General features: G+C 39.5%; 1 protein-coding gene across 1 annotated transcript in view; it reads left to right on the top strand.

Moving 5' to 3' along the window:
• LOC306877176 (receptor tyrosine-protein kinase erbB-4-like) overlaps positions 1–13,658 on the top strand; it is a 387,678-nt gene that overhangs the window by 212,085 nt on the left and 161,935 nt on the right. The window contains exon 3 of the mRNA XM_079428753.1: positions 2,145–2,331. Within this exon, the coding sequence (XP_079284879.1) occupies positions 2,145–2,331 (187 nt within the window). The remainder of the gene's footprint in view (positions 1–2,144; positions 2,332–13,658) is intronic.

Here is a 13,658-nt window from a genome sequence, read left to right as displayed (position 1 = left end):
AATATGTACAGAGTAAACATGTCCAGAGCTTATCATCACTATAAACAGTTATATTATTGCAATCTTGATGTGATATAATTTATCATCCAGCTCTACCCCAACACTTTTTTAACAAGAAGAGAATTCTTTCTAACATACAATTGCTAAATGGCCTGTTAATGTGTTGCACTCTTGATGAAGCAGTATCAGTGTTATTCTCCAGTCCGCACTGCGTTTGTGTACCGAAGCAACACTGATTCTGTATATAGCTGGGTAGATGCTATTTCCAGCTGGTCTGCTCTTCGTACCTTCTTATCGGAAGTCCTGTAACCCCACTTGACACAATCCTCAGTGATACCCCACGTACAGGCGCAGGAAGTGCTTCCTGCAATGTCCCCGCAGCTATTAGAACAGTTCATTAGCCCAGATAAATGACTGAGGCTCTGACTGGCCTTCTAGCGCCACTGCTAAAAAGAGCTCACGTCTCTGCCCATTAGCCGGACATGGCAGACGATGACAGCGGCAGGACCGGCCCTGTCACGCTGCATGGGTCCCGAGATTAAGCTCATGCTAACTGACGGCTGTCAGTGAGAGCACTCTCCGATGTTAGCGCTTCCTCAGGGCTAATTCTGCCGCCCAACACACACACACACACACATTCAGTGTCATCATTCACAGCAGGAGGCGCTCTGTCAGAATGAATGAAACTGTGTCTGCCTTAATGACAGGCGCAGTGACGGCACCAGTGTGTCACGGCGAGGGTCTCACGGATGTGGTTGGATGGATTTGAGTCATCCCTATGATCATTATCTGTCTAGTAGAGGGTAGAGAAAAGAACAGGGCAGAGAGAGAGAAAAGACCCTCTGGCTCATTGTGTCCTACTGCTGGCCAGACTGCTGCCCACTCTCAACACTTCAGCTAATAACTATATGATGAGCCGAGAGGCCTGAGGTGACTCTACATGCGACGTTACATCACGACCACTTTAGATTTCACCTGTGTTATTGAGACACCAACACATTTGAGCAGAATCCTATGGGAAGGGGCTATTTTTAACAAGAAGTAGTTTGATGAGGTAACTGGCCCTGACCAGCTACCTGAAACAATAAACATAATAGCCATGTTTCGTCCAAAGCTGTGAATTAAACTTGTGTGCATAATTGGAATATCGTGTAAAATAGTTAAGAATAAGCACCATTTCCATTCAACGAGTCAAAGAGAACAAAATTGTCACTTACTGATAAACTGGCAATAAATATCACTAAGAAAAGTATAATTATATATAATAATTTTTATATACAATAAATTACTTGCGCTTCAGAGCGAGCAGGTGAAACACAATAAATGCAATCATTGCTTTCGGAGGTGGATGTCTGCTGTTTGGGAACGTATTCATGTAAAAAAGTTCTGGGAGTCAGAAACCACCTCAAGTGAGCGTGAAAATTTTTTAGCGAATTAAGGGATTTTTTTTTTTTTTAATTTGGTGTTTCCATCACTCGTTTCTGAGGCGATTCTTCAAAATGCGAATAAAAACAGGGTGATGGAAATATAGCTATTGTCAGACAAACGATAGTTTTATTTACAAAATTATTTCAAAAATACAGTAAAGCCTAGCCTTAATGGATACCTTAGCCAACTAAATAGACGAAACTTAGCTATCTGTTTAAAATCATTGATTTTCGCTTTTATTTATCTATAATACACACAACGATTGTATTAATATGTTAAAAGAAAAATGTATTACATTTTTTCCTTTTTTTTCTGTATTATATATAATAAATAATATGATTTTGCTTTGCTTATCCTTGTTGCTCGTTTATTTCACAAAGGACATTTTTGACAATTTGTTCATAGCATATTACAGATTTTGTCTCCTTGTTGATATTAATGTTGTTTGAAATATTAAAAACTAATTTAGATTTTATTCCTATATGTTAAAAGAACATTTTTTCACATTTTTTTCAAATTTGATACAAGGTATCTAGGTTGACAGGAATTAGCTACATTTATTTTTTTCTTCCTTAAATAATTTTTTCCAATCTTGATATCTTTTTTTGTTTTCTTTTAATTTTGTTCTTTTATTTCCAGCAGCTCCAGTTGATTCTTATTTGTTAATATTATATTCATGTTTGTTGATTAATGTTTGTGCTTTATTCTGTCTGCAGTCCATTCGTGAGGTGACCGGCTATGTTCTTGTGGCGCTGAATCAGTTTGAGTATCTGCCCCTGGAGAATCTGCGCATCATCCGCGGCACCAGACTGTATGAAGACCGCTACGCCCTGGCCATCTTTCTTAACTACCGCAGAGATGGCAACTTCGGTCTCCGTCAGCTTGGCCTTAAGAATCTCACAGGTACAATATGAGCCTACAAGTCCACAGGTCACATGATCTGTGTGATCATTTCTTTCTCAGTCCTTGTCTTGCTCATCTTTGTGAATGTACTCTATTGTGCAAAAATGGCATCGCTTTGATCATCACGTCTTTGTTAAAGATGGTGTGTCGTTTGCTTTGAAATCCACTTTAATGCATTGATCCCTTCTGAAATCACTCATCACGACATCAATAACTGCTGAGAATGCGTGTCTGTCATATACAAGCACATGGAGTAAATTTCACTGGCCGAGGCCTTTGTGAATTTGGTGAGTGCTCTCCGATCTCTCTCACAGGAAAGATAGGGGGAGTATTCATGAATATGGATATCATACTAAATTGATTTCTCACAACTTCCATCAGAAATGCCTTAGCTGGTGTTTGAGCTGGTGGATGGATGAGGGCCGACGCTGGCAGTGAAATACAGCTAAATATCTGCACCTGGAATTGGATCCATAAAACTCAGTGAGAGGTTTGGTGGGGAACGCTGAAGCTTGACCAGCTTGATGATGGCACTGCTTTCATATGAACCAAGTCTTTATTATAGCTTAGATCTGTCAGTTTTGCAGGAGCGGTAAAGGCTAATAAACTAGCAAAGGCTGAAAGAGCTACAAATTGATTGGATACTGTTTACTTAGTATAGTAAAGTATGCTGTAGCAAAGTAAAGTTTGGCTCTCGTTAAGCCATATTTGTAAAATATTTCAAGAATATTTCAGTGGCAATTGTTTTAAGACAACTCTGGAAATGTGTCTTTCCCAAAAATGTGATCAGAATTTTGGCAGTTATGACAGTTTTCTATGTACAAATACTCTCTAAATATTGTAAATAAGGTATATAATACTGATCGGTGTCTTAAAAGTAGTTTAATGTCTTTTTAGAATAATTGCAAAGAAACAGCAAAAACTGTAATGCTGAGATTCTTTTGTTAAAAATGATTCTTAATTGATATGTCAAGATCCCAAAAGCTGCATGAAACCAGTAATATTGTGAAATATTTTTATAGTTTAAATTTTTTGTATTTTTATTTAATTTTACAGTCTTCAGAGATCATTCTAGTATGCTGATGTGTTACTTCAAAATTATTTCTTATTATAGATGTTGAAAACAATTGTGCTGCAATCCATTTTATATCTTTGATGAATAAATTTAAAAAGAACGGCATATAGCACCATATATATATATATATATATATATATATATATATATATAACAACAGTATAACAGTCTTTACTGTTACTTTTGATCAGTTAATGCACCCTTGCAAATTTTTCAAAAAGAAAAATCTTCATGTTTTTACGTATGTCTTACAGTGGAATATAGCAGAACTGAACAAATATCCATTACTTTACAAGTTAACTATTTTTCACTATAGGATTCCTCAATGTTCTTAAAGGAAGAAACCATGATTTATTTTCGTTTTAGACAAGAAATAACGACATGAGTGTAAACGTCCTTTTCATTCATTCACTAATTAGTGCAGGTTGTCTGTGAAGGACCTCTTTTCAACAGCCCTGCTCTTTGTTCCATACCTATTGCGTGCTGCCTATTAAATATTCTTCAGTATTGTTCGGTTAGAGTGCTTTAAAATGTTGTTCATTTCACTGCAAGGTCATACATGCATTATATAATCATTCAGAAATTTTTCAGTTGGTTTTTGAATCAGTAGCTAAATTTAAATGCATGCCTCACCATGGGGTTAAAATAAATATGAGGCCCGACATAAGACAGACAGCAAATGCAAACCTCTGTGGAGTATGACGTTGTAGTAAACAAACATTACGTACAAATGAAAGTGTTTAACATCTAATTTGACAGATGCATGTTGCATAATGCAGAATAAGGATGGTGAGTTGTGGGTTTTGATGTTTTAATAAGTGCCTCTGTACTTTCTGCTTCACTGCCAGGGCTGGTTGGAAATGTTTCTTCCTCACAATATCTGATTTTTGCTGGTACACAACAGTTTTGCTTCCTTCTGATTGGCTAAAAATAACTGCTATACTTTACTATGCACTGCTTTTGTCTTCTTTGACAAATGACAAGTGGTATGTTTCTCCTTAGGTGTTCCTCTAGACACTTCCATGGCAACACATACTTTAATAGCTGCTGGAAGTGGTGAGCATTGTCTGTCAGTTTCTTGGCAAAACTTTGGAAATGTAACAGGACCAGAACTGTGTAAGATCAAAACAGTGTCGTTTACCAGTCAGCCTTTAGTGTGAGTAACCAGGATACTGTTGGGCTCAGAATTGTGGGCAGTGTCACTTTTTCAGCCCTATATAAAAATGATCAAGTCCATTGTCATTTATTCATTTTTATATCTAAAATGGTTTGCAGTGCAGCGTTTATAGTATACACTTTATCAGTTTGTGTTGTCACATGGAATCACACCCATGACCTTGTTGAATAACTTTTTCAGCAGTTAAAAACAGCTGGTAACTGTTGGTAAATTGATACATTTTTTTTCAGGATTCTTTGATGAAAAGAAAGTGCAAAAGCACAGCATTGATTTAAAAATAGAATTTTAACAATGCCAAAGTCTTTGCCACTTTTAATCAATTTAAAGCATCCTTGTTGAATAAAAGTATTAATTTCTTTAAAAAAAAACAGGCCCCTGAACTTATGAACTGTATTTTCTGTAGATTACAATAGAGGATGACCATAAATAATATATATATGTATATATATATATATATATATACACATATACTGTTGTCACGTGTCGGTTTCAGTTCTGTTTTGACCATATTTGGTGTTTCCTGTTCTTGTTTCCTGTAATTAGTTAATTATTAGTCTATCATCGTTAAGTATTCTCACCTGTGTTCATCTCGATGGCTCATTAGTCTCTGTCTTTATAAGCCTTTAGTTTCTTGAGTTTCATCTTCCAGTCTTAAAGTAACCTTTGTTGGAAACATTTGCTCTTCCTCATTAAAGTTTCTTTTTGTCATATTGCTGAATCCTGTGTTCCCTGGTGCACGTTACCGTTACAGAAGACTGGACCCAAAACGTAAGATGAGGAGGCGGTTGATTTTGTTTCCCCGCAAGGAAGGTTCAGGGATATTCAGCCTGCTTCCGCAGCCCGCGACGATGATGATTCCGCTCACGCCGATGATTGTGCCGCCGCCGCCTATGGAGGGTATGGCAAGCCCGCCATCTGAGAGTATGGCAAGCCTGCCGGCAAAGAGTATGGCAGGCCCACCGACACTTGTTCCAGCGCTCCTGGATATGGCGCTACCGCTGGAGTTTGCTGCGCCCATTCTAACACCAGAATCTCCCTCGTCTCAGCTGGACCCGTCCAGCCCTCCTTCGCCTCAGCTGGTCCCGTCCAGCCCTTTGTCTCCTGAGTTCCCCAAGTCGGCCAGCTCCACTCCTCGCAAGGGCCCTCCAGTGCCTGCTCCTCGCAAGTGCCCTCCTTTGTCTCCGCTGGTCCCGTCCAGCTCTCCTGCATCTCCGGTCCCGTCCAGCTCTCCTGGGTCTCCGCTGGTTCTATCCAGCTCCGCTCCTCCAGAGCGCCCTCAAGTGCCCGCTCCTCAATGGCTCCCAGAGGGGAACTTCCCCCAGAAAATTTTTTGGGGGAGGGGGGGCCATATAGTCACGGCCTGTGTGGCCAGGCTAAGGCCACGGAGCTCCCAGATCCGCCATGGCCTCCCGAGTCCCCTGATCCGCCCTGGAGGCTTCCCGTGTCTCCTCCCTGTCCTGGCTCTGCTCCAGCCTTCAGGGCGCCCGACCCCCCTCCCCTGTGTGTATGTTACGGTGCGGGACGCACCTTCCGGGAGGGGGGCGATATCTGTCACGTGTCGGTTTCCTTTCACTTCTGTTTTGACCATATTTGGTGTTTCCTGTTCTTGTTTCTTGTAATTAGTTCATTAGTCTATCATCGTTAAGTATTCTCACCTGTGTTCATCTCGTTGGCTCATTAGTCTCTGTCTTTATAAGCCTTTAGTTTCCTGAGTTTCATCGTCCAGTCTTAAAGTAACCTTTGTTGGAAACGTTTGCTCTTCCTTATTCCTTTCTTTTTGTCATATTGCTGAATCCTGTGTTCCCTGGTGCACGTTACCGTTACAACTGTGTATATATACGTGTGTGTGTGTGTGTATAACTTGAATGCAATGCCAAGTGCTTTGCATAATAGTGTCTGCCAAATGCTTGTAAATGGATAATGTATCCCTGCTTAATATACAGAGCCGACTACAATATTTAGTTCGATTCTTTGAAAAGTGATAGCTAAATGGCATATATTTAGAGGCAGTGCTCTCTTTGTAATCTGTGGCAGACGAATGAATAAAGAGTGCCATTGTAAACAGAATGGACTTCTATGCCTTAGTTTTTTTGTGAACAATTGTCTTTTTAATTTTTTTTTATTTAAAGGCGAACTCAAATACACTAAAAAAAATTAATAAAATAACACATGAATACAAAAACTACACATCAAAGAGAACAAATAAGATAGTAGAAGACCAGATAGTTGTTATGAACAATTGTGATTGATCGGAGAAAAGAGCAAACAACTGAAGCAAAAACAACAGAATAATCAGTGGGGAGAATTACTTTTCACAAGGGATGTACAGGTAATTGTGTCAGCATTATCACCATTTCTGTCAAAAATGAAAACATTCTAATCTCTTCAAACAGTTATCAAACCATCTCTAGTTCCACTATCAGTCACAGCAAAAGAGACCATCTCGTAATATTTACCATTGCATTCACGAACACCATCCTTCCATAAATGGACCACCTGGACCAAAGCAATGTCAACCCGCAATAGTTCTAAGAAACTTGAACATTTATGGGGGCCATTTAAACCATTGAAATTACGACTTAGTATATTAATTTCAGTCATTACTATCAAATAAGTGAACTGAAAAATGAGAGAAAGTTATACCACTGTAAATGAATTAACTCAAGTCGGCCTTTAACCCATTAACATAAAGAAAACCCACCCCATAAAACTCTACAGACTGAGGTGAAAATGCAATCAGTGGCAGTAACATGACAGCCAGTACCATTCTTTAGAATTCTGCCATTAGCCCTATTATAAAAGAACAGAATAACTTCAAATTCACACGAGTAATAAAGATGAAAAAAAAGCATGTATACTCTCTCGTCACAGGACGAGGGAATATATCAAAAGTGAGATTTAATAACAAAGAGCAGTGAAACAACGTTTCTAAATAACAGAAAGTTACTTTAAGACTGGACAAAGACAAGGGGAGAACTGAAGACTTATAAAGGGACGGGAACAAAAGAGCAAACCAGATAATTAATACAAAACAGGTGAATTGAATGATAATTAACTAAACTAGGACAGGAAATGCCAAATAAGGACAAAATGGAAACCAATACGTGATAATAACAAGGAAACAAACATAAATAATTGCATCATGTACATTGAAAACTGTACATTAGTGATACCAAGTTTCCTAGCTTACATGAAGAACTGCCAGTAGACGATTATCAGAAGTCGAGTCACTCGGTATTATCAAACCCTTATGCCACGTCCATGTCCACGGAGAGCAGGAATGGAGTTCAGGAATTGACACGCTTCTTCCGGTGAGTGCATTAGTTTAGGCTCGCCATGTTTCATGATGATCTTCAGCGTAGCAGGATACTGAAGAGATGTCTGCAGACCTGCCTCTTTCAATTCCTTCCGTATTGTCCTGAAGGAGCTCCGCTTCTTTGCTATCGCCGGAGAGAAGTCAGGGAAAAAGCTCAACATCGCACCGTCACCCGCTTTTACAGGACCGCGGCATCTTGCTTCATTTAGAATCAAATTCTTGTCATTGAAGCATAACAGTTTGAAGAGAAACACTCGCGGTTTGGAGTGATCCATTGAAGCTTTGGAGTAAACGCAATGTGCACGTTCGATCTCGATATCTCTTCCCGCAAGTGATGGGATCCAAATCGGCAGTGACCGTTTCAGAAAGCCAATCGGATCATCCTTCTCTGCCCCTTCAGGTAGTCCCAACAGGCGGAGATTACTGCATCTGCTGCGGTCTTGTAAATCAGTCACTTGTTGCTCGAGGGCATCCAGATACATAGTGTGTTCGCCGATCACTTTTTTCTGCTCTCTCTGTTCCCCGATTAAAAAGTCAACTTTAGAGCATATATTCTGGATTGTAGTCATGTGAGAGGCAAATTCAGTGCACATTGCTGCTAATTCAGCCTTCCAAATGTCCTCACATCGCTTTATAGTGACCATCATATTTTCTTCCTTGTTTCGGCCTGTTGCGGCCACTGGTTTTGTTTCCTTCTTAATTGGCGAGGATGATGGTGAAAGATAAGCGAGTTTCCGACTGTGTGACATCTTCAGATTACTGGCAAACGAAAAAACTACCCCAAATGTAAGAAAAGAAGATGAACAAAAGTAAAAGACGGGTTATATACACGGAGCATCTTGGCTCATGAAAGAGTCAAGTGATGCCCCAAATTCTACGCCTTAGTTTTGTTTAATTTTTTAGTTTTTGTTGTTTTTTGCATTGCAATTGCTTTAGTTTGAATAAGTCTGTATCACTGAAAAAGGGCTGATTATGATGTGAAATCTGGTTAGATAGCTAACCCAGCATGCATAAATGGTTCAGTAACACTGTCTCACTCTTATGAACCAATGTTTCTGGTCCACGAAACATTTCATTTACTTGCTGTGACTAGGCAAAGGAAATAGAGCAGAGAGAGAGACATGGCATAGCAGACTAGGTAAATAATTTAAGCTCCGTGTATTGTTCCACTTACCCAGTCCCTCTTCTAGAGTCCACTCGATGCAGTGTACATAACCCAAATGCTACATTGTAATGCTGACATCACTTAGAATCTAACTGTGCTGCATTTCGTGCTGTATTCTTGGAAGATGACAGTGTTTAGAAATGTCCAGGAGACCAGGTTCTCCCAGAGGAGCATAATCTCCTGTTTTAGGCAGACTAACAGGGAACAGCAGTGGAGTCAAGCAACGTTTGAAATCCCAGCTATGCCCACAGGGAAGGAGACAACACAGAAGCTCTGCTCACTCATTTACTCTGTCTCTCTCATAAGTCTTTTTCTTTGCCTACATTCATTATTTTCTTGTTCGTCCAATTTTCTTTATGAAATCTGCTGTTTCTGCTCCCTCACCCTTAACTGTATCTTTCTCTTGTTTTCATTGAGGAGTATAGTTAGGGGCTTGAAGAAAGTGCATGTGTCTTCCACAGTGTTGAGGAAGCTTTTGAGTTCCATATAAAGGGTTAGTTCACCCAAAAATCATGAACCCTAAAGTGATTCACCCTTAAAGTGAACCAATTCACTAAAGTGAATCAGATCATTTAATAGAATGTGAGTGTGTTTGATTGTTTCATAGCTCGCTCTGTTGCAGGGCTCCATAGTTAGAGCAATGTAACGTTTTATCAAAGTTCGCCACTACGTGGTGTTATTGGAAGGATTACAATTTTACGCAACAGATAAGCTAGTTCGTAGCTATTTTTAGGAACTTACTCCCAACACTGGTTTTCTAAATGTTGAACTCAGTCAGCTCCCTGTAACCCTGAGACAAAGCTGGAACAGAGCCCAGCAACATCTCTATCGCTCTCTGTCGAGGACTATCAGCTTGTCAGACCTACACATTACAAGCCTTTTGATCCCCTGTCACATTATCATGTCATTCCTCTCATAGCAGTTCTCCAGAGATGTGTAAAGTGATCAATACCATCCATAAATGATATCTAAGAGAATAAAGGCTATTAAGTGCTCTGGGTCTAATCCCGAATCTGATCAAACCGGCTTGTCGGCATTGCTGCCACAGCTGAAATCCTCAGGGGTAGACATTGCCCTGGATAAAATCAATTTGTCACTGGTATATTCTGATATTGCTGCATTGATTTTTGGAGAGGTGGTGTGTGGGAGACACAGTGTTGTGGTGGACACAGGTTGTCGCAGGGTTTCCCTTGTGGCTGGCTTTCAAACGACCTCCCTGCTGGGTTATTAAGTCAGGGTCAATGAAGTGAGCTATTTGAGCTATTCATTTGAATGTGAAATGGAACAGTGCTACATTCAATTAGCCTTGAAAAGCATTTGAAACATGTTGTTGATTAAGGATTTTTGCATTAAATAGTTTTCTCTTTTTTTACATTTCTTTTTACTAGTCTTTATATCTTTTATGTCTTTTCAGCTGCTCTCCACAACATGATGTGATTTGTCCACTGTCAATTTACTGGTACCATGTTCCTTTTTTTCTTGTTTTTTACTGTCTGCTTGGTAACACTTAGTATATGGAAGACTATATACTGCATACTGTATATATAACATAATCAAATGCTATTAGTAAAAAAAGTGGAAACACTTGAATATATTAATATTTATGTCATGATATCTTGTTATGATATATATTTGGTGATTATGTTAATATTTTAAACTATAAATTAAACAGTTCTAAATAAAATAAACTTCTTAATAAATAAATAAATCTTTTTCATTGATTGATTGATTAAAGCGTCTCTTGGAGACGTTGCCACAATTCTTCTGTATTTAGTCTGTCTCAGTTTGTCATTCCAGACAGACTGGATGATGATGAGATCAGATCTCTGTGTGGAGCACTGGCTGTGGTTAGATTCCTTGTGAAAAAATAATCTCACTGGATTATTACATTTTTTAACTGGTGACAATACTAGCGTTCTAATAATTTTGGCCACCACTGTATAATAATGAAATAAATTATTTTACATACTGTAATACCTACTGACTCTGCTATTGATTTATTAAATATTTTCACAAAAATAATAAAGTGTAGATGTTTGATAAGTAGTGTAAAAGTATTATTTATACTTAATGCCTTGTATTATATCATACATCATATATATATATATATATATATATATATATATATATATATATATATATATATATATATTACATGTTCTCATTGTTACGGTGTAGTGATTGTAGTCAAAATAAAATAAAGGATCAGGAGAACGACGTAGCATCAACACACTTTAAACCTTTAATTAACATTAAACTCAGGCCAAGACAAAGGGAGAGCTGAGGACTTATAAAGGAACAAGAACAAAAGAGCAAACAAGATGATTAATACAAAACAGGTGAATGGAATAAACGATGATTAACTAAACTAGGACAGGAAAAAACAAATAAGGGAAAACAGGAACTAAACGGAAACCGTCACGTGACAGATATCGGCGGGCGCCCTGGAGGCTGGAGCAGAGCCAGAACAGGGAGGAGACATGGGAAGCCATGGTGGATCCGGGGACTCCGTGGCCTTGGCCCTTGGCCTGGCCACACAGGCCGTGACTATATGCCCCCCCAAAAAAAAATTCTTGGAGAAGTTCCCTTCTAGGAGCCATTGAGGAGGAGCGGGCACTGGAGGGCGTTCTGGAGGAGCAGGCACTTGAGGGTGCTCAGGAGGAGCGGGCACTTGAGGGTGCTCAAGAGGAGCGGGCACTTGAGGGCACTCTGGAGGCGCGGAGCTGGACGGAACCAACGGGGACGCAGGAGAGCTGGACGGGACCAGCGGAGACGCAGGAGAGCTGGACAGGACCAGCGGAGACGCAGGAGAGCACTTGCGAGGAGCAGGCACTGGAGGCCACTTGCGAGGAGTGGAGCTGGCCGATTTGGGGAACTCAGGAGACGAAGGGCTGGACAGGAGCAGCTGAGGCGAAGGAGGGCTGGACGGGACCAGCGGAGACGAGGGAGATTCTGGGGTTAGAGTGGGTGCATCAAACTCCATTGGTAGTGCCATGTCCAAGAGAGCAGGAACAAGTGTCGGTGGGCCTGCCATACTCTTTGCCGGCGGGCTTGCCATACTCTCTGTAGGCGGCGTCAGCACAATCATCGCTGCGGGCGGAATCATCATCGTCGCGGGCGGCGGAATCATCATCGTCGTGGGCGGCAGAATCATCATCGGGCTGCGGAAGCAGGCTGAATATCCGCAGACCTCCCTTATGGGGTACCAAAATCAACCACCTCCTTATCTTCTGTATGGGCCTGAGTTTCTGTTATGGTGTAGTATGGAGTATAATAAAATAAAGGATCAGGAGAACGACGTAGCATCAACACACTTTAAACCTTTAATTAACATTAAACTCAGGCCAAGACAAAGGAACAAGAATAAAATAGCAACCAAGATGATTAATACAAAACAGGTGAATGGAATAAACGATTAACTAAACTATGACAGGAAAAACCAAATAAGAGAAAACAGGAACGAAACAGAAACCGACACGTGACACTCATAGATAATTGCAGCAGTTAATAGTATATATTATTTAGGCATTTAATGGTTGTATCTTTATTTTTACCCTTTTAATGTAACAATGAATGCATACTGCAATATTATCATGAATTATACTGTAGCTTTCAATTTTTTATGAGAAGACATAATGGGTTAGAAATGTGCATTGTAATGTTTTGTGCATACAGGCTTCATGGAAAGCGTTATCAACTGCTGCTGTCAGTCCAGAAAGAGTTGTGTCTTCTTGTGTCCGTGTCCTCAAAGGCCTTGAGAGGCAGGTGATTTGTAATAATTATACCTCATCCCACCGCTGAGGCAAAGGTTAAACTTCGCATCGTTTCTTTGACATTTCAAAGTGCCGTTCTGTTGTCATTTTCAGAAGAATTTGAATTTTTTTCATGCCTAGACAAACATTTTTTACTCAACATTTGTGCAACTCCGTATTTTTTTTTTAAAGCCGAACACAAATGCTTCTTAGATAGTAATTACCCCACAGTAATAAACGCCTCCATAAGAACATATGAGGGTAAAACACAGTTTAACACAGTTTCTCTCCTTGTGTTGTTCTGAGTTTAAGTTCTGTGTCCTTTTCTTTCTCTTTTGATCACGTTATATTCTTCTCTACCCAGAATCCGAGCAGAAAATGATCAATGTCAAATGTGTGGTTTGCGTGCATTCATTATTTTATTGATCTGTTTGTTGGTTCATTTCTTCAATTGCATTTTTTAATCAGTTTGATTCATTTGTTGATTTGCTCATTAATTCATTTGTTTTTATAATTTATTTTATATACAGGCTATCAGATTTCTATTTTAATGCGACTGTATGATTCCCAAAGTAAATTCTTGTAAGTGAAGGGTGCAGCCAAGCATTTACTTACTTTACTTTCCTCTCTTCTCCTACTTTCCAAACTTCTTAGGAACTGTTTTATGATTAATTGAGATGTAATTCATAATTCAACCTTTGATTGGACGTATTATTTGATATTATCATGAATCTCTGATTGCCTCATACACACACAGTGTAGTAGTTGCATTGCTCGTTATTCTTATTTTCAGCTGAGGAAAATGGGTTTCAGCTTCCTGTCCTTCATGCAAGCTATTTATT

The sequence above is a fragment of the Barbus barbus genome (genome assembly GCF_936440315.1).
Source record: "Barbus barbus genome assembly, chromosome: 11".
NCBI classification, from domain to species: domain Eukaryota; kingdom Metazoa; phylum Chordata; class Actinopteri; order Cypriniformes; family Cyprinidae; genus Barbus; species Barbus barbus.
Note: the sequence above shows the minus strand (reverse complement) of the source record. Positions and strands in the feature narration are given on the sequence as shown.